A 27414-nucleotide genomic window follows, 5' to 3' on the forward strand; every position below is an offset into this window, starting at 1 on the left:
CAAGAATCTAGGGACTATATTCTATAGTGCCAGTTAAAGTTATTAACACATGCTAGTAAGTGATTAATCTGCAGACTAACTCTGGAACAGCTAATACACATCAAGTGTGGAAAATTATGTTGAGACAGCATTTCAAGTACTGCTTTCATGTGTTTTTTCTGGATCTCAACCAGCTTGACACCTCATTCAGGGACACATACTATTTTTCCAGTAACACTCTTGCTTAAACGTTCCTTATAGCTCAACCATACTGATAGAGGTTACTAGCTTTTCTCTCCTGTAGAGCACTGGCATGTGTATGTGGAACAGATTTTTTTGAGTGATCTTTATGTATATATACATATATATATATGCTTATGTCCTACTATCACTATTTTCTCTGGCTTGTTGGAAAGCGTTCTTTAGCAAGTTGGTCCTAGAGTAATGGAGACTGCTCACCTGTGTGAGAAGACTTCTATGTTGCAAATGATTAGAAAGCCTCAAAGTGCAACTAAATGCAGAGCTACAATATCAGCATCTAAACCACTCCAGAGATCAGCATTCAGATGTAGCTGACATTCACCCACAGGTCCTTATCCTCCCATTATTCTGAGTGAGGAACCAGGAAAGCTTTGGTGTGCTGGTACAGAATTTTGTACTTGGAAGACAGGCTTTCAGGACTTTTTCCAGTCATTCTGTGCTTTAGTCCCTTCCTGTAAGGACTAAGGGACAAACCTGATGAAAAAGCTACCTCTAAAAAGGCAACAATAACTTGTAGAACACTTTGCCTGATCTTTATCACTGCAAATACCTCCCTGAAGACAGCTGATGTGGAGAACTGAAAGAAGGAAAGATTTCATTTCAGTGGTGGAAAGGTCTTTGAATAAACAAGAAAAAATGCCTTTTTGGAGCCCAGTGGGAACATACAGGTACTGCCTTGCTGATTCAGGCATGTGAACAGGATTCCTACCAGTGACACTTTTCTTTCTGTATTTCTATGTGCAGTACTTCTCTCTGCCTTATATTAATTTCTCAACAATGTAATCTACTGGCTGAAAGCTGACTCTCAGTGTCTTCAGATAAGTCAAAGGGCATCTCTGCCTTGCCTGCACTATCCATATTGGCTATGCATGAATAACCAGTGAAATGATTTTAAATTCCAGGTGTAACTGTGCATACAGAGAGACTAAGTGCAACAGCTGCTGCAAAGTAAACACACAAAGGCAGTTCTCTGCTGATTCTCTTTACTTCTGCAGGAAAGAAGAACAAATCCCCTCAACACCCCCATCCTCCGACTGGAACTCAGATTATCTGTCTTGATATGGACACAGTAATGTTTTTTTCCCCTGGTAATCACACAGTTTCCTAAATGATGACAGTCTCTTCAGATATTAAAACTAGAACATCCTAAAGCATCTCCTGATCATAGCAATAAGCGCATATAATTTGTCCTTTCTTAAAAATCTGTTGACACAAAGGAGGAAATGCTTCAAAGAGCAGTTATTCACTCTGTTACGCAAGATGCAATTGTTTTTTCCTCACCAGTTTTGGTATTGTAAAACTCTGCAAAATGGGAAAACGTGTTGTATTAAAAAATGTTTCTGGTGTTTATGTACTTACGAAAATGGATGCGTCAAGAGAGCAAAATGATTTATTTTTCTATTGTTCATTGGCTGGTTTGTTTCTAGTCTTATACCTGTCATAGCCCTTCTCAAAACAGCCAGACCTTGTACAAAAATAATAATAATCATCAGCCCCCCCCCCAGCATTTTCCTTTGAACTGCTCTCTTTGTTACTAAAGACTCTAAAGCAATTTAAAAACATATTTTTGAATTTAGATTCTCTATTCCTTACTTTTCTTTATTAACACACCATTGATATTTAATAAGAAGAAAAAAGGAAAAATTTGTGTTTATCTATGAAGTTCCAGATCAGCCTTGGATCCCCCATCTCTTCTACACCATTTTTTGTCAAACTGAGAAGTGTTGCTAAAAGCAAAGGAAATATCACACCCTGGGGTACAAAATCACATACATAGATTTCTGTATAGGACCTCTAAATAACCTCTTTTTAAATAAGCACCTGCCAACATCAGCACAGAGGATCTGTGTTATCACAGAGGAAAATTCCTCATCAACCTTTTTAAAAATAATTTCTGTCTCTCCATATACTGTGTTCACTTATGGGATCCCACATTCCCAAAATGCCTCTTAATGGGATGGCAAGCATAGAGAGAGTTAGAGGGAATTTTTTCTAACAGGCTTTTCTTGCCCCCATTGCTTTTGTCTCCTTTTCCCTTCTTGCCTTGGCATAGGTCTAGAATATATAAAAACCATAATATAAGTGTACATTTTCCCTATGTTCATCATAACCATAGATTATCACACTTCGTGAACTACAGAAAAATCATCAACGAAACTAAGTGGATCATTTCAATTCCTTTGTAATTAAAACTAATTACAGGTTATCTTTTATGTTATTGAAAATTTTTTATGTTTACTTAGGATTTCTCATCTCCTGACAAATTTTCATTAAAATCAATCACTTTCCAAAGAGTAAATCTTAAGAATTACCATGTTAAAAAAAAGGGAATCTCAACAACACACAACAATCACAGACATATAAAGTATCATTAAAAATTACTTGTAGATACAGAATGTTCTTATAGACTCATTCAAGAGGCTTTTCTAAATAACGCTTAGTCAAAACTTAAAAGAATTATCTTAAAAAACCAAAACAAACAAGCAGAAAAGCCCCCCCCCCAAAAAAAAACCTAAACAGCCCCAAAAACACCCCCACCCCCAACTCTCTGAACTCATGGAAGATATTCCAGTGTAACCCTTGTACCATTCAAGTTATGCCCCAACAAAACATGGGAAGATAACATTTAATAATTCCGATATTCCCATTAAAGAGAGAAGTCAGAAAAAGAAGAAATCCTAAAATCAAAACTATAAACAGATAGACAAATCTGGTCTCTTATTCTACCAAAAGAAACAAAAAGATTATTGTTCTGTTTAAGTCTTCTTCACAATTCATGGTCTATAATAGACAGAATTAAGTTTTTCCTTGCATTCCAAACCATATAATTCTTTTGAGATTCCAAGCATATTAATTACTCAAATACAATTTATTAAGATAAAATCTTGTTTTATAAGACAGTGAAGTGTAATTAAAATTGATTATGAAAATAATCATATTCGGAAGGCACTTGTTTTCTTAATCTTAGTTACTGTAAAAACAACTAAATTTAATAAGACTGTGAAATGCACTGATGGCATTACATGAAATCAATTAGGGCTCACAAAGGATACTATTAAACTGTTAGCATAGTTTTCATTTAAAGCTGCAACCTCTGAGGGCTGAGCTCAGTGGCCTAGCAGAACAGTGATTTGCTACCACGCAAGAGAAAGAAGCTTCAGTTTCCAGACTGGAAAACTTCTCTGGCAGCACTTACAGGTCTTATTGTACCATGCATCATCTTAACTTCAGTGAGAGTAACACTAAATAGTTAGATAAACACACACGTTATTTTTGCCCCCCTCTAAAACATAGGCTGTAAGTAGTACTTACATTACACAAAGATGCTGACAGATCAGGTTGACTGAAAATATTTTAAAATAACTATTCCAATATGTCAATATATTTTAAGAAGCATACAACTGCTAAAAAGAAATAAAGATGATGGTCAAGGTCCAGCTCTGTAATATTCAGCTCAGAAGCAGCTGGTACCCAAAACTGGTTAGCATCTGAGTACGAAGGTGAGACAGCAGACTGCCTACTGTTTCTTCTATCTATATGATCTAATACAGTAATATTAGTTGTAAAGAACCACTCCATATCTTATATAGTTATTCTTTACTATTCAGGAGGTTTCAGACTCCTACAGAAAACTGAAATATAGAATAAATTCCCCACTATAAGGAGATACAATGATTAAAATCTATCTGCTGCAGAAAGATTGTAATACAACAGGAACTATAGCCAGAAGTAATATGAGAATACAGAGAAATACTAATAAATTATTATTATGGAGTTTCAACAACATTGGGAAGAAACGATAACTCCAGTTCTGTTCCTCAGGATCATGTAAATATAAATAAATAAATAATGAAATTCCAGAGCCCAATTCAGCAAATTCAGATGATGTTCAACTTAAACTCAGTTCAACGGAACTCAGTATGTGTTTGATATAAAAGCCTTACAGAGAAAATCCTAACTCCAGTGAGATGAATGGCTAACCTTCAACTGACTTCAAAGGGAACAGGATGTTCTGTGGTAGTTCTACCTCAATTCTTTTTTGGACAAATTTGAAAGATAAAAATTCTTAGCAGAAAAAAACGTAACTCTACAAACAACAATTCTGGATAATTTAACAGAGTAGAGACAGGCATAAACACACCAAAACACTAAGTCTGGCAGTGAGGAGGTCTGACTATTCTGCTACAAAAAGCCATGACAAAATTGGACACACCTGAAATTTTGTGTGCTCACACGCAATTCTGGCAGGCTCATCCAAATCTAACTCTTAATCAAATCTAACTCTTGCATGATTTGCAATGTTTTCTTTCTCCTCAATAAACTTTGAAATAATCATCAGGTGTTTACATTAAAAAGACATTTGATTTGGCTTGTGACTCATCATTTTTTATTCACTGCCATGCAAGTATGCTCTATATATTCTAGATAATTTATCCAAGGTCTGGGGAGATGCATTTCTTTTCCTTAACGTATGTATGCCTGTTCTGAAATCACTTTCCAAATTTTAGTCATGGAAATGAATGCATAATGGATGCATTAATCAGTTTAACTAATGATTCAGCTTTACTTCAGCCCATGCAAAGAAATCCATCCAGTATACCATAAGGTCCTTAAAGGAAACATACCTCTTTATTTTCTGTTATTTAACCAAAAGATACATTTAAAATGGTTTTGTATAAACAGATGTGTTAACGAACACTGAATTGGCTTGTATGTAGCAACACAATGAGATTTAGAAACACAAACGTTCTTCAATCCTATTCTTTTTGTAGCAGAAATTAAGCTCACATTTTAAAATCATTCATTTCCACCTAGCTGCTGTTATTTCTGAATAGGAAGTCTAAATCTAAATAAAAGCCTGATTAAAAACAACTTGAACCCTTGTCAGCTCAAGGCTCACATTCATGATTGTATTTGACACAATAATCATCATCACATCTTCAGACCGAAATCTGGTTGGCAGTCCTTGACTTAATTCTGCTTTTTCCAATTAGCTGAAAAATTGCATCCCATCTTCCAGGAAATGTGTTTACATTTATAGTTTTTCACAGGTGAAAGGGCACGGCAATACATTCTAAAATACTAACTTGATAGCCATTTTCTTTTTAATGTATCCATCTGTGGTAAATAGGATTTGAGGAAAAAAAAAAAAAAAAAAGTAGCAGCACACCTACTCAAATGATCTTGCATGAAATAATTCTCATCCATCACACAGAGGCGGAAAAGTCTCCACAAATGTGAAAACATAACTATAGACATTTTTCCAGATTAATACTTTTGAAAAGAAAATTTCAAAAAAATTACAGTCTCTACTTTTACTATCTATTTATTAGCAAGAAAATAATGTAACTTCTGATGATGGTATGGTTAAAGAAACAATGTTAACTTCTGATCCTGAGAGAAATCAGTAGAAAGCATGAAAAGACATCAACAGACAGTCGCTCACTTCCACAAATTTGGTCACAGAGTCACAGAATGGTTGAGCACGGAAGGGACCTTTGGAGGTCATCTTGTCCAACACCCCTTACTCAAGCAGAGTCCCTAGAGCCAGTTACCAGGACCACGTACAGACATCTTTTGAGTACCTCCAAGGATGGAGACTCCACAGCCTCGCCGGGCAGCCTGTGCCAATACTCAGTCAACCTCACAGCGAAAAAGTGTTTCCTGATATTCAGAGGGAACCTTCTGTGTTTCAGTTTGTGCCCATTGCCTCTTGTCCTGTCACTGAGCACCACCGGAAAGAGCCTGGCTCCGTCTTCTTTGCACCCTCCAGAGTCATGGGGGCATCCCATCAGTGCCCATGGACTTATATATGCCCAGTTTGCTCAGGCCCTTCACTTCAAGGCAGCAAAAGCCAGCAAATAAAATGGGTCATATTTCACAGTGAGTTGTGTCATTTACCCAGGTTCACAGAAAGCACATCCCAAACCCAGCACACTGTTGACCACCTAAGAACACAGGAGATGTGATGACAAATCATTAGGTGATGTTCCCTGTGCTCTGTGTTATCCCAAAGAGTTCCTATGGATGCAACACTTAGATACAAACACCTTGGTGCCTAAATGCTGGACAGATAGCTGGGATAAACACATCCAAGAGTACATAAGTATTCGAGATTGTTTAAAATAAAAATCATCTTCCCATCCCATAAAAAATGGTATTGAGCTCTGTTACTTTGTCACTATAGCATTGCATTATGGTTTCCTACAAGAATATCTGAATCACTAAATGATTACCCATTTCATGTCGTCTTCTTTGTTCAGAGAATTCATGGCTCAGGTTTTCTAGCAAGGTATGTAAGAACAGCACACAAAGGTTCAGAGGGAAAAGTTTCTGTTTTATCGGAGACCTGTATGAAGGTGACTACAGATATGAAACCCAATCTATATCCACAACAGAAATTGCAAGAAAATAACTGAGTAACAAGGGGTGGTATTGATGTAGATCATGCAGACAATGTCCCATTATTTGATTTGGATATTACTTTTTTCAGATGGTAGGCATCTTAATTTTTCAAGCTACATTCTAATACTACAAAGGATTCCTAGAAATTAGATTAGAACAATTATGTTAAGAGTTCATGGGAGGAAAATAATGTAAAACACTAAAAACAGAGACAGGTTCTCTCAAAAGAATCATAAGAAAGCAAAACAGAAAAACTTTTAACATTCTTAACCTCAAGTAAACACTGGAGATGGCTGCCTTGTGTTGCAATTGACAAAAATTAAGCTCAACTGATATTAACACATTTATTAGGTATGCACGGGTGGACTACATACAACTTGTTAACCTTCCTATTAAAAATGCAAACAAGAAAATATATAAGTGCATTACTAAAAAAAAAGAAAACGGTAGCATTACTTGATCTCCTTCATTTCATTCTGTTCTTGCAGCGTGAGGTACGTGCACAAGACTGCGTATAAATTAGTCATAAAACTGCTATGCAGAAATGCAGTATTGGAATAGTCTTTCTCAAAATTCCATGTATGCAGTAGCCACGGATCCCTAAATGTCCATACTTTACTGAGTGATTTATATATACTGTACAGTGTCTCTTTATCTAAAGGATAAAAATACTGAACAGTCAAGGAAATAAACAGATATTTTTAAATCCACATAACATTACCATGACACATTGTTTTTATGGGTCTTTAATATATTTATGTGCTATTTTGATTTCTTATATTAACTTCTGTAATTTTTTCTTGATTATCTGTACTTCTGATCTAAAAAAAAGGCCATCATCTGCTATCCAATACCTGCAATATAGTTTGTCTCAAATACTTGAAATTTTAAAATATTTTTAATGACAACGGTATGTTCAAATCTGATCTCTATGATTGTTTAATGTGCCACAGCTTATTCAGAATGACAATCTGAACAAGAGCAGCTTATTTATCGTACTAATTTTAGTAGTCCCAAATATCAAATAGTGACATTAGTCTAGTAAATTTAATATGACTAGTTCATTGGACCCAGTTTGAGCCAAGCACATTGTACATGCAGTAAACTGCTGATGACACCACATGAACATGTAATTATGTTCAACAGTCTTTAATATTTATGACTAGCTAGATGTTGCCCCTCCATAATCAGACAGTACCCAAACAAATATATATCTAGAAGGAGAAACCACCTATAAAGACTATATATACATCTATACAAATACTAAAGTGTTGTATTTCCATCAGAAACAGAAATGAAACCCTCTGTCGGGAATGCGTACTCAAGAAGATTTCTGCTTTCAGGTGTAAATATTCGTTCTACATTTCCTTAATGAGTGTATTATGGACCAATAAAAATGTGTGTCTTTGAGGAAAATACATTTGCCAACTTTTTCTTCAAATTAATTGAAACAAAAGATAAAAACTAACAATAAAGCAATATAATCTATTTACTATCCACAAGTTAAGGCCTTGTAAAAGGAGCTATTTAGGAACCATGTCAGGGATGCAAAGTTTTATTACAGAAACCTCTTGAATGAAACAAAACTGAGATTAAGAACATGTAATGTAGTCAATGTAAATAATGTTCAACCCTAAGCATTAGGAGCCTTCCTCAAGGGAGTAGCACTAGGTGTTACTCAGTGCATTAATTAGCCATTGGGAAAAGGGTGCGAAGAGCAAGATGGCAAATTTATTTAAATTAGTCAAACCCAGGAAGGACTGTGAATAATGCCAGGTGGAACAAATCATCAGGAATGTGATAGCAGAAAGATTCAATATAGATGTGTCCAAAATACCTGACACTACAAGGAAAATTTAAACTCCGTATACACTGCTGTGTTCTGAACTAGCTGCAGCCTTGAAGGAATTTAGTATTTAAAAATCAAGATCAACAGCTTAATGAAGATGTCAATACACGCTAGCATCTGAAAGATTACTAGTAAAAAAGAAAAAAAAAAAAAAAAAATGTCCATCTTTAACTCACTCTCCTGATGCTGCCTTGGGTACCTTGTCCCAACCAGCACAAAGGAGAGTAACATCAGACATAAAAATGACTAAAGCAATGACATGATGTGAAAACCAATTTAGCCAAAGGAAAATTTAATAAAAATGTTCCATGCTTCTACTTTTATTTTCCCCAATGTGAAAAGAAGTAACAGTGACAAGTGTCCACAGCTCTAAGGGGTCAGCACAGTATAAGAGTGTCACCAAAGGCAGATCTGAACTATGGTTTCTTAGTGCCATCTTATTTGAACAAGTCTATTCTGCTGGCGTTCCCACAGGAACAAAGAGAGAGGACAGCCCTGGAAGAATTGCCTCCCATCCCCTGGAGTAAAACCACACCGCGAAACTTACAGGTCGACTATCAATCTACTCTCTTGGAATCAGTAAAGGTATATGCTTCATAATAGAGCAATAGACACTATTCGTAATTAATTAACATAGCTGAAGTATCAACCTCAGACATGCTCTAAAGCACCAAGAACACATGGAAATCTCTGAACTGTTCACCATTACTGATAATAAACAGCAGCATCTCTTTCAGATTTTAAAACAAAACAATAACCAAAATCAGCATATGTAAGTGATGCTGTGTGGTATAGAAAATGCATCTAAGTTAGATATTAAAAAAACAACCACTAAATTAGACTCAGGTATAACTTGACATGAATTAAAAAAAAAAAAAAAAAACAAAAAAAAAAAACAAACATAAATAATAGGAAAGAAAATTAAAAAAAATAAGGAAAATATAAAAGAAAACATAAGATACTAATAAGATAAAATGTAGAAAGTGGAAAATGGGTGTTGCAAGCTTGGTACTTTAGATAATTCCAAGAAATTTGTTTTTACCTTCTATTGTGTCAAGTGAACAAATGGAATTGCAAAAATATGTAGCATATTTTAAAGAGATGAAAATAATACTTTCTTCTTTCTTTACCAACAAAAAATGGACCTGTATAATTCATTGCCACAAGGCACTATTGTGCTTAAGCAGATACGTATCAGATACATAACCGATTATGTATCTTGCACAAAGGAAGAATCTGCAGATATGCCAGCCAGAGTGATAATTCCAAGAGCTATTATTTCTTATCATTTGCAGGAGATAATATTTCTTAGAGTTTGCAGGAGATGTAATGCTTAGCAGCTGGGGAAGAGCTCTACATTTTTTAAATTTGTCAAGGAATGTAGCACAGTACAGTTAAATTTGGGGTGTTGGTCAAAATGTGATTGATACTGGATGTTAAACAACGAGAACTACTGATCTTTTCACAAATTCCTTGCTTACTTACTGTTTCCCTTCTATGTATATGTATCAGATACACCTTAAAAGCTCTGTCCTCAAGATTTACCCATTTAATCTCACCTTTCCTCAATGATTTCTCACGACCTCTATTTTAGGACACGCAAGAAAATTACATTGCTAATTCTGTTGCTTTCCCATCTGCTGTCAGTATTGCCACTTCCAATATATATTAATTATTATTGTGACAGTCATGACCATCAGCCTCTTGTGCCACTGATCCTCATCTGGAACGATAATGACTCATTGCCATTTGTCAGTTTCTTCGTGAGTTCATACAAAAACAACGTGTGGTTGAAATTTCATTCATAGTTAAAACACAGCCACACAACAAAAGGCAAGCACCACTGTTGTCAAATTGACACATTTGGTGGTAACTTCCAAAGAGAGACTAAAACATCAATAGGCATGCTGAATTATCCTCTCAGTTTCAACATGACTAACAAGCCAGTGAAGGTGAGGCTTACACTGCCTGCACAGCAGCTGATCAGAAGCTGAACAACCATGAATCACCAAAGCTTGCAATAGCAAGGAAATGCTGTAAAAAAAAAAAAAATCCATAGAAAACACTGGGGAAAACAAAGCAAGGCTATCACAAGAATAATAATGCAAACAAAAAATGACAACTAAGGTCAAATTCCTTTTTGCTGGCACTCTGCTAGTCCATCAGCTTTATTAATTTCTGTTCAGTTGTTTGTTTTAAAGGACATGAAGCCTGATAAGAAGTCTATTGAGGGGAAAGACATTCATTTGTTGCAATAAGCTTTGGATGAGAGCAATAATCAGTTTGCTACAGTTTGTTAATTTATCTGCAGACTAATAGGAAATAGATTTAAGGTTGGACTTTCAGGGCACAGAGCATTAGCTTCTATTCTTGTTCAAATACAGACTAGACCTCTCTAATTACTTCAGAAAATCTCACCTTTAAGAAAAAGAACAACACATTTGTCTTAATCTTCTAATAGAGTAAGAACAAAAATTGACATTTCTGTTCTTTCTCTCACAAAATCAGGCTTACTTATGTCTTCCTTAGTACCTCGCTCCTCCTGTACCTCCTGTGGATGCAAAAAAGTGAGATTTCTCAAATGGAGTGTTTCTTTGAAATGTCCACATTAAGCTCTGATTATGATTCAAGTTGGCCCATGAAATCGCCCTCCCTCTAGAATTCTGTGCCATAAACTAGTAAATGATTTTGTCCAGCTGGATTTCACTATAACATAAGAACTGTTCTCATTTTCATCTGAAAGGAATAAACAGCATTTAACACACAGTAAATATGAACAAAGCAGCAGAATTCTATTTCACTCAAGACCAAAATATAAACTAAGAATGAGGAAAAAAAAAAAAAATGGAAAGAGCAACTGCCTGAGCAGGAATGGTCTTCTAGACTTTCTACTTTCACTTTTCCTGCTTAGTTTTAATTATTAACAACTTCTCAGTATTTGAAACTGAAGGCCTTTTTGCAAAATGCCAGTGCTTTCCTCCTTTTTGATTGTCTATAATGAAATCATTAACATTAGATTACAGTTAACAACCAAAACCACTAAACTATCGATCAGCTGAATTCATGGTGTCTAAAAAACCTCAGCAAGCCATCTGTGGGACAGACAAGTTGAAAAAAAAAACCCAACAAACCAACAATTAATGTAACAACAACAACACTTTTCTCTTTGAGGTCATTTCTGTTCCTCTGTGGGAGGATTTAGCAGACCTACAGATGATCTATTGCCTTTCTGGAGGTGATAAAAAGGTACCAGCCCACAGATGTATCTATTCAAGAGGTGGGAACATCAAGTTTATTCACACTGATATTAAGAGTTCTAAGAAACATGTCCCTGAAGTCACAAAGATCCATAGATCCTTTTAGTAGAGTACTGTATTACTGACACTACCCTTTCCTGAAATAACTCAAGAACTCTTTCCTTTTTTTAATCCCAAAAGAGTTTCTCAAAAATCACGAGAATATGTTCACAAAGGTGGAAGTGATGAATCACACCATATTCTGGGTAACATTGCTTTTTCAGCTCATCCTACCAGCATTTTGAAAGCATTGCATATCCAAGACTATCCTCTCACAAAGTAAACCGCAAGTGTTCAGTACCCTCAGTTGACTTCTCATCTTAGATCCACATACTGGTGTCAGTAGTGCACAAAACGTACAGTCAGCTAAGCAGAGAACAAAGGTGAAAACTAGAATACAAGCAGATAAGATGACTTTCAAGATCTCCTATTTATAGGAGCTTCATCTGGCATTTTTATTTATGTCTTTTTATATTTTTTCCTACATGTGGCTGAAATTTCATTATTCTTAGGAGCATTAGGAGGAAAAAAATAACAAAGCAATGTTAACTGATGTCATTGTTGATAAGCTTGAGATTATGTTTTGTACATAAATATTTGTTTGAGAGTGTAGGCAGTTAGTAGAATGTCTTCCAAATAGGTAACCTATCTTTCATCTATCACCACAAAACAATCCTTCCTCCCCAAATGGCCTTTTAGGTGTACTTTTTAATATGGGTATGTTAAGGGATGATATTTAATCAAGTAAAACATGAAACAACAAATATCTCAAATTAAACTGAGAGCATCTAAACCTTGCCAGAGTAGCACTTGCACCCTTTTTATAGTACTTTTTTGAGGGTGTGCTATTTTATTTAAAATAGTAGTAACAGAATGGAAAAAAAGAAAACAAACAAAAAAAAACTTTAATCCTTTATGTGAAAACAACTCTTAGGAAACTTTAGATGCCCACATTTTAAACACGAAACCCTTAACATTCTTGCATCACAAGCAGCTAATAAGAAGTTTTTCTTTAGAGTTTGCCAATGTTACTAATTCTGCTGGAGAGTAACTTCTGAGAAGCATGGAGTGTGTACAGACGAAGTGAGACAAATTAGTTTCGTGAAAATTAAAGGGTTCTTGTACCCTTTTGTCTAATGGGAAAGACATTAGGACCCCACATAAAACTCAGACTTTCCAGAAGAGTTCTGGATTAAATGCTTTTTTGAAAACTTTCTTTCTCCTCCTATTCAAAAGAACAGTCAACAGAGCTACATTAGTTCTTCAGAAAAACAGGCTGACATACAAAATTATTTGCTCCTTAACATAATCTTGGGTGTGATACCTGAGACTGCAAAGACTCACTTTCATTCTATGTGAATAATTCTACTGACTAAGTAAAAGTACTTAAGTCCTTATAGAATTAAAACCAAGCAAAGTTCTCAAAGACAGCATGTGACAAACACCTAGACTGAAAATTTACTTTTTTTAAATAATAGAGGCAACAAAGATAAACATGCATTATCAACACCTCTCACAAAACAAAATAATTGCTCTACAATTGCAATGTTTTCCAGCAGTCTTTGCAATTTTAAATTAGTGTCTGTTGTTAAGCTGGTGTAAATAACAAGCTTCAGCATGACACCTTGGTTGTAAAAAAGCAGTCACTCTACATATCTACTTTCTTGAGCCTAGCAAAATTATTTCAAAAACCAATCAATAAATCACCACAACATGACAATAAAAATAAAAATTACCGTACTATGGTTTCTTTGGGAAAAAAAGAAAAAATTACATTGGAAAATGACATTTGACCATTGTCATCTTCATCTGAAGTCTTACATTTGCAATGATTTCTTGCTCACACTCACACAAATGCAGCTCTATAGCCAGGAAAACAACTGCAGGCAGAGATGTGTAAACAGGCTTCCCGTACAAAAAAGGTTCCCATGGCCACTTACATTTTTAATTTAGTTGTTTCACTATGCTCAAAGAAATTGTGCCTGCACAAACAACTATAATAACTGTTCATACGCATGGAATTATACCGATTTTAGGAATGCGGACCAACCTTCAAACCAATAGAAGAATGGAAAGGAAAAGGCTGAGTGTGCTTGGAAAACCTAGAAGATGTGCATGTTCTTTGAAGTAAAACATATTGTGAATTCTTTCCTTCTTGACTTCAGCAGTCCAAGCCTAAATGAGCAAATAAGCTCCTCAGAGATGGCTCCCAGAAAGGTCTAGCTACTGAAATCAACTATGAATCTTCAGTATAACTTAACACACTTCATACTCCTGGCTGTTGCTGATGTGTAAATGCAGTTTTTCTCACACAGAGTGCAATTCAACTGTAACGCAAATGTGATTACTTCCTCAAATGCCATAAAGCAAAGTAGTATTAGGACAGGTACAATATATTAAGAAAACCTGTCTCCAGCAGAATGGTCAAGCTCCTTCTGTGCAGGCAATAAAATTATACTTACCAACATCATGTACAGATAAAGTTTACATTCTAACAAACAATTGCATTTTTGTAACAAGCAACCACTGATAAGGAAAGGTTTGCTGCTCAAAGACCAAAACTAGATTATGAACTTTTTCACACTTATATTTACTGTTATATTATGCATTTACATAGGAAATATATATGCATCGTATTTTTGTACTGTTTATGTCCTTTGTTTGGCCATTTGCATTTCATGCTGTCCAGATGACATGCAAAATCAAGGTGTTTGCACAACTAGCTGCATTAGAGAATTAACACCATTCTTAGATAAATATGGGAGCTGGTATCTCAGTCCTTTCAAATAGTTTGTCTATAAACTCAGCTCCTTGACAGTCCCTCTCTAACCCTCTGTAACTTAAACTAATAACAACAAGAAAAAAATAATTATATATTGATTTTTCACTGTGCATGCCCTGTAGTGAGGGAAAAGAAAAGTTACTTTTTATGTTTTGACTGATGTGTGTCCTGTATCTTGTCTCAGGAGCAAAAAAAAGCATCTTGAGCAGTGAAAGCTCTTAACACCTACCGTGCAGCCTGAGTTCTGCTGTACTTGAGCATAGGAACTGGTGGGTGATGCAAATATTTGAAGATGTCTGTTAGACAGTGATGGGTTGTAGTCCTAACAAATTCTCAGAGTACATTATGTAATTATTGTCATAATATATGCTCCACTTAAGAAAGATCTAAGTCCCTTTTTTATCTTAAAATTTAAGTTAGTGAAAATTAAACACATCTGGTGGATTCCCAGGAAAGGAAAAAATTTAAGTATTTATGTTTTATATGATAATTCACATAAAATATGAGTGCCCGCAAAAGGAGGGAGTAACATAATACTGCCGTAACAAACATTTTTATATATAGTAAAATTCTAATGGTTGCTTCCTTCATTGTATTTTTTTCTCTTGAGAACACTTTAGTTCATCTGTTTGTTAGATTTATTTTTCTTAATACAAGCAATGCGGATTGCTTTCTGCTTAATTGCCTCAGCTTAAATAATATAGTTATTTCTTGGAAAGTCAATGCTTCTAAAGAGAAGAGGAAGAGACCTGTTTACAAGTCACTCTGGCTTTTGCCCAGCTGATCAGTTCATGAGCTTTTTGGTGTATCTTTGAAGTATCAACAACAAAAATAAAAATTAAAAAGTGGCCAGTGAAAAAATTGAAGCAACCATCAAGCACTCACCAACTTGACTATTAAAGGAGTTACAATGTTACTTGTTACCGTTCAATGTTGTAAAACAGAACAGTAAGGCAAAGAGTAAACACACAGCAATCAGCTGCAAACCTACTTAAGCAAAACAAAACACAAGCTGGCAGATGTTGCCTTAATGACTAAAGTACTTGCTTTCCCTGAACTATTACCAACAGGCAAAGTGGAATTTTACTGCTGCTTGCCTGCCTGTTGTTTTACTATTCTGGTTCATGGAAAAGGAGGTTTCACATTTTTTAGACTGACACACATTTCTGATATGAATGGCAGGTTAGAGGAAAACCAGTTCAAAGCAATGGAAGCCACTCTTAATTTTTCTTTTTAAAAGAAAATATCCACAAAATAATTAGGCCATTTAAATTAAGCATATAGGGAGAAGAAACCAAAATCGTTAGCAGAATATTTCCTCTTGGCACTCAAGATGTATAAACAGTGATGAAATTATTTCTAAAATACTAGAGAAATTGTTCAGACCATTATTTGGAATATATTTCTACATCACTACAAGGTCACTGAGTCACCAGAGCAGTACTTACTCATGATCTAGATGAAAATAACACTCATGGATATATCTGAAATTATTGCATACGCATCTCAGTGGAGAACCAGCCTTTCTTGGAGCTTGTGACAAACAGTTCACGTGTCTCCTTTCTACTGAGTAAATATTCTTACCGTTCAAAAGATCCCCAAAACCATAAAGAAACAATTTGTTTTGCTCTATACAATAACCTGAAAGCTGAAGCATAGAGGGATGGAAAAACAAAACAAAACAAAAAAGCCCAAAACCAGAACAAATTGGCATTTAAGTCTTTCAAAGGCCCATGGACTCCATCTTCTCTTTCCAAGAAATCTAGGAGGTTCTTTCAAGACCTCACTCAGGATCTGCTCCATGAGCAAAAGGCCTGGCTACTGCTTCAAACAAACCTGAAAAAAGTACAGGTGCAGAAAATCTTCCAAGTACAAGTCTTCTGCTGACTCGATGCCTTAGTATGTCCATATTTATCAATGTCTCACAAAAGACAGAAATGTGATACAGCCCTTAGAGAAGTTCATCAACTACTGTTCGCAGCGTGCTGCTTTTGCAAGCTCCCAAATCATGAGAAGTCTTACAAAAATTATACACAAAACACTGAATTAAAAAAAAAAAAATATTAGAAAGGTAGTAAAGTCATACAATCAAAAACTAGGAAATTCTAGTTTTGCAGTTAACTGTTCAAGCTTAATCCTATCCTTTTGTACTTCTTAGTGGGAAATGTCTACTCAGTCACCTAAACAGCTCTCTTCTAAGACATAAAACATATACTACAGTAATTCATCTAACACATGAGCTGTGAGCAAGTCTGTGGGTTTTGTAGAAGCTTGCAAGAAATGTGTCCTGAAGAATTTGGACTCTCTGTTAGCCTAGTACTTGGCTGAGTCCATGCAACAATGGCAATTCTCACATTTAGGCAACATTAGACACACCTGGGTTTGTGCTTGAAGCATTAACAGATTTGAAGATGCACTCTTAGCTACATTTGCTACCTGAGCATCCACAGCAGCTACAGACATATCCTGGACTTCAGGATTACAAAGCCTTCTCGCCAAACAGAGGTTGTAGTTCTACATGCAGAAAAAAGCAATTTCCTTTGGTTCTTCCATCTAACCCTTTTGAGCTACTGATTTTACCTACTCCTGGGGAATTGTTTTGAGCATTAGACACCCAGACTTTCTCATCCAGGAACAGATGTTCCCTCCCAGCCTGTTTCTCAGACCACAGAGAGCAAAACATGTTTTCTTAAAAATATGGCTACTACTAGTAAGGCTGAAATGGCCACTACTATAACAGAAGAAATGCAAGCAAATATTAACTGAATGTTTATACTAATTTCTCGGTATAGTTATTGCTCTTGTTAAAAAAAAAAACTTTCAAATTATTAATGTGGCTTTCTTTTAGTGGGCAACAATAGCATCTCTTCTCTCATTTGAACAGGATCTTAAGTCAGTGGCAAGTCTGCTTCAGAAAAAATGCTGTTAAAGTGACTCCTTCATATGAATATCAACTTCATAAAAAAAATTAAACAAGAAGTGGGAATAAATTTCTGTAGGCATCAGTGATTAAAGTAACTTCCATTATGCAAAAAGATCTGAATTTATTGTATATTTAACTAACCTGGCTTTTCTGGCCTTGTTCATAGACTTTAATTAAAAATATGTTAAGACCTAATTCAGTTCTAGTTTCAGTTATAAGCTATAAAACTTAATCCAAGATACTGATTAAAACAACTTTGATTTAATTTTTATGTATCTCATCTAATGTGCAATGATTTAAAACTCTTTCACTACTACAAAGAAAGTAATTTTTCTTCTGCAATATGTTCTGATCTTACAGATTGTGTATGGGATGATTCACAATTTGGTGGCAAGCTGCAAAAATTGCTTTTAGTAAGGAACTGGTATCTAAACCAAACACTGCACGACTGTGAAATGTAATCAAGAATGTGATCAAGGATCTAATAAAAACTTTCTTGACTAGAGATTTGCTTCAAAGGTACAGGATAACATTTCTACTTTGAACCTGCTTCAAATATGCCTGTCATTTTCAGATTCAGTCTATGACTCAAAATCACTATAGTGATTGTGATGTGGAGATAGTAGATAGAAATATGAAACACTTCATCTGAAATATTTAAAACATGTAACCTATCAACTGAAGTTAGCTGGCAACTGGTTATAGCACAGGAAAATTGGCAGGAGGCAAAGTTCTATTTGAGAGAATTAAATGGCATTCCAAAGACATACTTCCAAAAAATATGAGAGAAGAGTCGTCATCATTCTTTTCTTTCTCACTATAATCATGTAATTTTCAAAAGTTACATCTTCTATAATCTCCAACCAAAGCTGGACAAGGAATGTTAATGAAGTTTAACAACAAATCTAATAGCAGAATTTATATCCTACCTCTTATTAATGGCAGCCCACGTCGCGTTAATATTATCTGTCATCAGTTCTACTTTTCTGGTATCATCTGCTGAATAATCACGGAGCAGCTTAAGTGCCATGTCATTTGCCACATCTACATTTATTTGCCATTGTCGTATTTCTTTTGAAAATTGCTGAAGTAAAAAGAGAAAGAAAAAGAATAAACCTCAGATCACCATAAAATGGTCACACACGTTGTATGATTATTAGAGAAGGAGATGAACAACTTATACCATCAATATAAAAAAAAGAAAAAGAACTTCCTCAGAATTACTGGTAACTAAAGTCAGAGTCTTTCTACATGTTTAAATTCTTTTAGTCATAAGACCATAGGACTACTTCTAATCTCTGAGAGGACCAAGCAACAAAATCCTAAATGCCAGATAAAACACGACAGCTCAAATTGATAAACACTGATTAGAATGTTGATTATTCTTTTCTGAGACACAAATAGATGGATGCATTATTATGTATTATGCAAACTATCACGATTTGTGATGTTAAATTACACTGAGATGGAAAATATAGTGAAATAATGTGTTCTATCTAATTTTCTTTTTTATCCTGTGAAATAATACTGAGATTTGGACAATTAATACCTGTGCTTTCACTTTTTTTTAATTTACTTTATTTTAGCGAATTGTTTATGTAATTAGTGCCATCTACTGGAACAGTACTAAATCTGCAATACAGCAAGATAGTGCTGGTAAACCTATCAATATCTTTATAATGCTAATTTATGCTTCTTAGTATTAACAAAGTTTTTGAACCTTGGTCATTCTTTCTTTTCCCTTTCCTCTCCTTTTTCTCCTCTCCTCTTTTTCTTCTCTCCTCTTGCCTCTCCTCTCCACCTGGGCCAGCTGTCTCACTACAGAAGCAAGCCAGGAAATCCGGAACACTCATTCAGCCAGCAACCAGCTCCCATGCATCTTTCCTGTTAGTCTTTTTCTCAGAGCAAATTTCGATATAAATGCACTGAAGTTGCATATTTAGTCCATAATGTATAACAACAAAATGAAAGAGCAAAGATAATCGATGGCCTATTTGTACTTATTTACTAGGCAAAGACTACAACTAGCCAATCAAAGGGACAATGCAAGTAGAAAATAAGTTTGTATTTGGATATAGAAACAGTAAGTTGCATGTAAACATTAGAGCTATTGATAAAAAAAAAAAAAAAAAAACAGTAAGGTTTGACTGTCTTTATTGTTGTGCTTTAATACACAAACCAGGAAATGTCTGTGAAGAAAAAATGGTTTTTTCCCTCTCATTCTCCCTAAGCAGTATTCCTTTTGAAATCTTGTTTTGACTCAGATAAGGAATTCTCCACACAAAGCTGAACTTAAATATGTAATCCCTGCTTAAAGAGTCTAAATACTAAGTAAAAATAAATATATTTTGAATATTTAGTGCACTCATGTTTTCATCTCAGAAACTCAGAAAGTTGATTTTGGTTAAGACTGGGACTGAAATGTACTTGATCTTTGAATACAATCCAGATGGAGTTTTGGGGGGGGGTTGATTTTTCCCCAAAACTCCTACCTGTTAAAAAGCTGCTTCAGCATCTCTAGGTCCTCTCCATAATGTAAATCTGAGAACATGTATTCCCTCTCTTTCCTGTGTTATTCCTTCATGAGAGGGCAGATCACCCAATTACTGTGCAGCAGATAACCTCAGGTACTAAGACAGCAACCTGATTATCTGTTTTGAACAAGGGATCCTATTTCTGCCAATCAAGCATTAGGAGAAGGCTACTAACCCCCCCTCCTGAAAACCATCTGAACATGTTATGGTTAAGCTCACTTAAGCTGAAGCTGCCTAAATAATTTTTAAAATTCATTCCCCTGTGTTAAGTATGGAGATGTAGTCAGGAGAGGTGATAATTTTGTGGAAAACCACTACCATTCCTTTGGAGAAGATATAGGCAGGTGGTTGTTTTGAAAATAGTCTGCCAATTGAGGTCCTTTCCTGCCAGAATTATATACAATAAATATATAAATGTTAATATTAACACAAATATAATAAAATATATAAAACCAAAACCAAATAAATTTTACAATAATTATCATTTCAGTTTTGTAGATCTTTTATAGCAAGTATCTATTCTACATTTAGGTCTATCCATCTTCATTATACTCTACCTTTCTCTTTGTTTAAAATTATGCATGCATACACCTACTTTTTTCCAGCCAAAGAATCACTGCAGACTGACTATTCACTGCATTACATAGAAAAGTTACCATAACATTTTGTCTGTATTGTAAATTAATGGCCTGTAAACTTTACTTTGAAAATAAGCTCTTTTTGCCCAGTCCCATGTGAATATAAATGACCTTATAAAACCTTCCAAACCCAGTTTTATAATAAAAATACAGAAAGATCCATTACAAGGCTATTTCCAAAAGTGTTATTCTCACCATTAACTTCAACATTAATCCATTCTCTTCCTGACATTACAATACTAGATCATCACTCAGGAAAGAAATGATGAATATAGAGAGATTTCCCGACAGAAACAATTTGCATTTTCTACTTTATTGGAAACTGGTATGTAATTTTTCAACAACTTTGAGGAGGGCATGCCTTGCTTCAACTTTGCTCTGTGCGCAGACACCGAGAACAAAGTGTACTGGTAAATGTTTTAACTGTCTGTCCTACCAGAGACCCATTAACTCCTAACTTACATGACTATAATGAATATTTTACAATTAAATTCTTGGCATTAGCTTTCTTCCTCTTTTCCTTTTTATATTTTTAGGTCTCATTTATCTTTTAGCTCCTTAAGAATACATATGATTTTTTTTAAGGGAAAATGCTTCATTACCTTAATTTCATTTTGACTTTTTTTAAAGCATTCTCTTTGTTTTGTCTGTCTCATCACTGGAATTTGCTGAGTTTATTAAAAGGCTTAAAGAATTAAGACTGTGCATTTATCACGTTACTTAGGTATAAATATATTTTTAATTTTTAATTAGAAGACACTAGTTGATGTTATTAGGAAGAAAGTCTGTGTAATTAAGGATCCTTGATTAAAAACAAGTAAGGAAATTAGAGCTGGGCTTTCTTCTATCCCAGGATGGCCCAGTGGAATAAAATAAATGACGCACAGAAGTTCAAATATAGCAATATGTACTTACAGCATCATTCAATTCTGAGCATGAAAATTCCCACACTGAGCAGGTGTATGTATCACCAATCTGGAAAATCAGGCTGTCTTTCTGTCCCTTTTCTGCATATCTATAGCATCTTTTATTGATATACCTAAAGAATTTTTTTTTTTTTTAATTGAGGAATTCTATTTCAGTGTCTGCATCATAGTTAATAACATTAACTTAATTGTTTTACTAAAATCAAAGCAGTACACTTTCAGCCCTGGAATAATAAAAACCCACAAAATGCTCAGACTGTACTTCATCCTACACTGGTACACAGGGAGTGGCAAAAGAGTACCTAGTAAGTTACCCCCCTGCAAGAAGAAGATAAAGGCAAGCAAGATAGCCTCAGTCTTATCCACAAATCCAGGGTATAAAGTTCATGCCCCCAGGCTATGCCAGTGGAAGGTTGCCTGGCCTCTTGAGTCCCAACAGAGCAGAGGATGTGATCAGGCTGCTACTTAATTTCCTATTTAGATGAACAAGAAATAGGTGGTCAATGAAGGCAAGGAAGGAAACCTTGTCTCCACCCTTCCTCCTCTTCACTTTGGCCATCCGAGCTAAACTGGTACAGAGGGTGAAGAGGTGCCGCACTAGCTCTTATTAAAACAAGGAGCCAAGGAGTGAACTGGCAATCCTAGCAGGTTTATTTTTTTTTAACCGAAGTTCAGTATTGTATTAAGAGACTAGTTTTACATTAGCTTATGTTCAGATGACCTGGGGACGGAAAGGAACTGAAGTGCTGCTGTGTACTATTTATACATCTATAACCTTCAGCCTGCTGAGTTAACCATCTGCACTCATCACTTAATAAACAATAACAAACAGGGCATTAATGGGTAAAGACTCTCATTGGCCAGAATGCCATATTCTGATTCTCCATAGCTAACCCCAGTACTTAGAATTTAGTTCTCAAATATCAAACTAAAAAAATAGAATGAAAATATGCTTTACTCCTCAGCAATTAATCAGAATTAACTTCTGATTCAAAGGAATAATATTTTTAATTGTCAGCTATATGGTACTTGGTTACTTTTCTTTTAAATGTCAGAAACGAATGTATCAAATTTTATCAAAAACATTGTCCAAATACAAGCCAGTTACAGATTTTTGTTTTATGCTGGCATTGTAAAAAAATAAATAATCAAAAGACTGGTATTGTTGAGCTTACCATTTACTCGTATGTAAGGATGCACAGATCAGAAAAGCATTAACACAAGCACTGATTAAAAGTTCACTTAGAGCAGAGGGGAACTTTTGCATTGACTCAGCTGCCTTTAGGTAGACCTATAATGCTTAACAAACAAATCAGAAGAACCCTTGGTGACTACTTTCTCACACCAAGCTGTGCTGAGATACAAAGCTGACAAAATGAATATGTCTGAAGAATTTATTTAAGACTCACACTGACCTCTCACTTTCCCTCAACACGAATAGGAATGACAGCTTTATTTTCATCAGTGTAACAGCAAGCCAAAAGACAGCATACTTAATCTACATATTCAGGGGACAACATCAAAATACATGTTTGGCACAGAAGCCTGGAAAGCATTTATTTTGATGTATTTCTAGGTCCTTCAGTTTAGATAATACTATCCAGAAGAAATATAAAGCTGCTAAACTCAAAAAAGATTTCCATTCTCCTTAGAATTCATGACCCCTTATCTCAAGCATGAATACAACAGCTGATGCTGTCACATCTGAGAAGCTTTCATGAGGGATTTGACACAATAGGAATTACTGGCAGACAAAGATAATTCCTCTAGGAAGGCTGGCACAAAAGAAAGAGAAAAAAAAAAAGAAGGAAAAAAGAAAAGACCCCTCACCACCACATTCTCTAAGACAGAGGTGAATTTCTTCCAGACTTGTGAGAGAAAGGCTAGGCAAAACCAAGCAAAAGAAAGTAAACAACTGTGGAACAGTAGAGCTTGTTGATGTTCATACCATCACAAGGGCACAGCAAATTAAGATGGACATTAAGCTGTGACACCAAAATTATAATTATAGACTAATGTCTGTAACTGGACACAACATGTCACATTGAATCCAGACTGGGATGGGAATGGCTGAAGATACTGATAGTGCTTCACCTGTTTGAAAGAAGGAGTGAAAAGAATCTGCAGATATCCTTTCAAAAACTCTGTTTATACATAGAGATACATTCGATGAATAAGTATACTAGTATACTAGTATACTATCTCTATAACTCTATAACTCAAAAAGCATACACTCTTAGATGAACCTCACCTGAACCTCATATATTCTTGTAAAAAAGTGGACATAAAATCCATTTCTAAAACTAATTTTTCAATTATTTTCCTAGTTAAGTAATTTGTGTTCGAGATGTAAGACACTCCAACACAACGACGTAAGACTGTGTTTGCACAGAACTGCTTTTTGTTAATTGAGTCTTTGCAGAGCTGGGACATTGACATTGTTGAAGCTTTTTTTTTTTTTTTTTAAAACCAAACACTGGGCAGAAGCCAGAACTCTATCTCTGCAGAAAGACAGTGACAAATGGGAGTCCTCTACCCTGAATGACAATAGTATACATAACGTATAACTCTTTCCAATACATTAGTGAGTGATTGCCCTTATTTACCATAATCCACCCTTCCCAAGCAATGACCCTTAGCGTGTAATCTTAAATGAGAAAACTTAACCACTTCTCAATGCTAAAACAATGGGCTGATAAACGTTTTTATGCTTCTTACAGGAAAGCAAAAAAAAAAAAAAAAAAAAAATCACCAAGCAAAAACCCCAACAGATTTTGTATCTACTTCTAAATACCAGAAAGGCAATGACTAACTGATGATGGAGATAGCTGAAGACCAATTATGCAGTTATACACATACTTTCTCTGTCGGCAAAACCAGTTGATGAGGACCTCACCCCACTATTCCTCACAGCAGTTCACTACCATTCAGCTGTGCAAATAAGACTAAGTCCACAAACTTTAACCAAACAGCTGAGTGGTAGGAGTTAAAAAATAAAAATCTGATGGGCAGGAGAGGAGAACATATCAGAAAATATTTGTGTAACTGTTCTCCCAAATGACTAAAATGTAATGTTCCATTAACATGGAGGCAGGATTCACTTTAAGAAGCTGATCAACTGGTTGGTTTCAATCATGGTTTTCCTCAACCAGAAAATGAGATATTATTAATCTGAAACAACTGTTCTCAAAATTTATTCATGAAGAATGTCACCAAAGTATGACTATTTCCATAACAAGAAACTTAAAACCTCATGCAACAGTTACGGCATATTTGCATTGCTACTTGAGGTATAGCTTAGCTACATAAGTTAACTGAAATGCACATTTTAGCACCTAGAATGTGACAACATGTGTGCTAAAATCACAAGAGCAGCCATTTCGGGTTTTTTTCAGTTAATAACCCTGCCAAAGTTGAACCAAGTGAGATTATCTTGTGGCAAATCTAAAATGCTTGATTTTCAAAATATGTCCATGTAGCTTCTTATGGGCTTTATTTTTTCCCTTTTCTTTTTTTAATTACTTCCAGACAACCTATACCACTTCATTATCACTGCAGACAGACATACCAATACTACAAGATTTCCCAGTCTGCAGAACCAGTGCCTCAGCTGAGGCTGTTGTACAGAAGAGATGAGAAATACTTCTGTTGAAAAGGTAGGTATTCTTCCTGGAAGATCAGCCAGCTATTTGTCATGACTGATAAGACCAAATTAATTCAAGGATTATGTGACACACATTTTAGACTTTGTAAGTTAATTTCTTTCTAATTTTTTGTGGGAAATAAGGGATAAAGAGGTTGTTCTTAATGTACACTGTCCAATAGTTAAAGTAACAATCTAATTAACTCAAGCAGAAATATTTTAATTTTCAGTAGTGACCTTAAGCTCAGTGTTCTGCTTTTTCAGAGCTTCCACAGTGTAGGAAATTTCTTTCCACGACTCAAGCTTAGCTTTTGCTTGTTCAAGAACCTGCTCAGCTTCTTGTTTAGCTTCTAGCCACTGTGTTGAATCCTTTAACATCTCATGAAGCTGCTCTCTCCGGCTTTGGAGGTGTCCATGCACTTCATCCCACTGGCTCTGTATCTTTTCAACTGGTGAAACACAAAGGAAAAACAAAAGCTGAGTCACATAAAAGCTTTTTATTTCTTTTTGGTTTAAGGGAGTAAAAAATATTTAAATCTTTCTACAACTGACCATATTGGAGAGCTCTTGTACTTTTAAGCTGCAACTGAAACTAAGTTTAGTTTAACAAAGAAGAACAGATAAACTGTTCTGGGTCACACAGTATGACATTATGGTACACAGCACGTGTTTCAATGTATATGCAGCCAGAAATGCCAGCTTCATGCCTCAAAAAGCATTATGAAACAGGATCACATTTGAGAAAAAGCATCAGCAATAATCGTTCATTCTTACCACACCAACACAAGGTTTAATATTTCCTGAAGAACAAGTCCTTTAGCGACTTCAGTAATATTAGTTAAAGACTTATTGCAAGATATAATTAATGGCCATATTTTCTTATTTCATCAAGGCAAATGTTAGCAGACTGCAAAGGCTGTTTAAAAAACTTTCTCATGTGTTCATGTTAATTATAAAATAACAATTAGCTTTATCCACTATTTGAAAGAAATACGATTCGTGGGAACTTAGTAATCACTAAAATCACTGATAAGAAGTGTTGGCTAGCATCCAGCATCAGACTCATCCATAGTAGCATAAAAACATCAGGAGACCTAGTTGTCCAAGCAGATGAAGTTTGACCAAAAAAAACCCAAAACAAACCAGAAAACCAAAACTCCACAAACAACAAAATCTGTGCACTGCATGAAGAAATAGGCATTTTACATTTTTTTTTTTTTTTAATTCTCTGAGGTTAGTCAGCACAAACTACATTCTCAATATCTTCTTGAAGACTGCCTCACTACATTGAAAATTCACAGGCCGTCTAGGGAGGGGAACAGAGATTCCTACAGTACTCAGAAAGCAACTGAAATTATCATCGAGTGGTAGTTCCAACACTGCATCTCTCACTGCAGGGTTGATTCCAGAATGGTGCAGGATAAAGACTAAAGAGACGAGAAATGCTTCAGCAGGGAAAGGAGACTTCTACCTATCAGGGCTCTTCCTTCTTCCAGAAGAAGGGATAAAGATCTTTCCATGGACTCAGCTAAGGTTTAGAGAAAGAGAAGAAAACCTTTCAGCATCCCCTGCTCAAGCCTAGGCTGAAAAACTGTGAGTAAACACACATAGCAGCATGTTCAAGTCAAAGGAAATGCAAAAGGAACTGAAGAAACAGAACTGGAAAACACAAAGCACAATCAGAGCAAAGCAAGAATAGCCTAAGGCCCAAATACTTAAACTTAATCTGAAGCAAATCTAACCCCACATTTTAGAAAGCTGTATGCAAAGGTCACAAAACAACAACTCATTTCTGTGCCCTATCTGGATGAGGATTTCTGATGTAAGCTTTAGGGTACACTTAAAACAACAAAGAGATTGTGGTCTACAGGAAGGGTGAATAACAGAAGTGTTCTTGAACTGCTTAAGTAAAATCTCTGTGCTATGGCTACAGCATGTGGCTCAAGGGTTGTGCTGGAGGTGTAGGGGATAAAGACTGCCCAAACACTTTCCACAGTGTTGCTGGCATATGGTCAATAGCTGCCACCTATTTCTTGCAAATAGCTACTCGAGCTCCTTCCCCCTTAGTCTCTGAGACATTCAGCGTTATCTTTTGATTCCTGGCAACCTGGAGATTTTGGTACACAGCTGACAAAAGTATAATATCTTGTTTATGTATGTCAGCTGTCCATGAAAAAA

General features: G+C 35.4%; 1 protein-coding gene across 6 annotated transcripts in view; it reads right to left on the reverse strand.

Moving 5' to 3' along the window:
* Positions 1-27414, reverse strand: part of DMD (dystrophin) — a gene marked incomplete at both ends in the record, with an annotated part of 1307865 nt that overhangs the window by 259951 nt on the left and 1020500 nt on the right. For all 6 annotated transcript variants that reach the window (XM_082303865.1, XM_082303861.1, XM_082303862.1 and 3 more), the window contains 2 exons: positions 18425-18579; positions 25474-25685. In XM_082303865.1, the coding sequence (XP_082159991.1) occupies positions 18425-18579; positions 25474-25685 (367 nt within the window). The remainder of the gene's footprint in view (positions 1-18424; positions 18580-25473; positions 25686-27414) is intronic.

Source organism: Platalea leucorodia (genome assembly GCF_965183815.1).
Source record: "Platalea leucorodia genome assembly, chromosome: 2".
NCBI lineage: Eukaryota > Metazoa > Chordata > Aves > Pelecaniformes > Threskiornithidae > Platalea > Platalea leucorodia.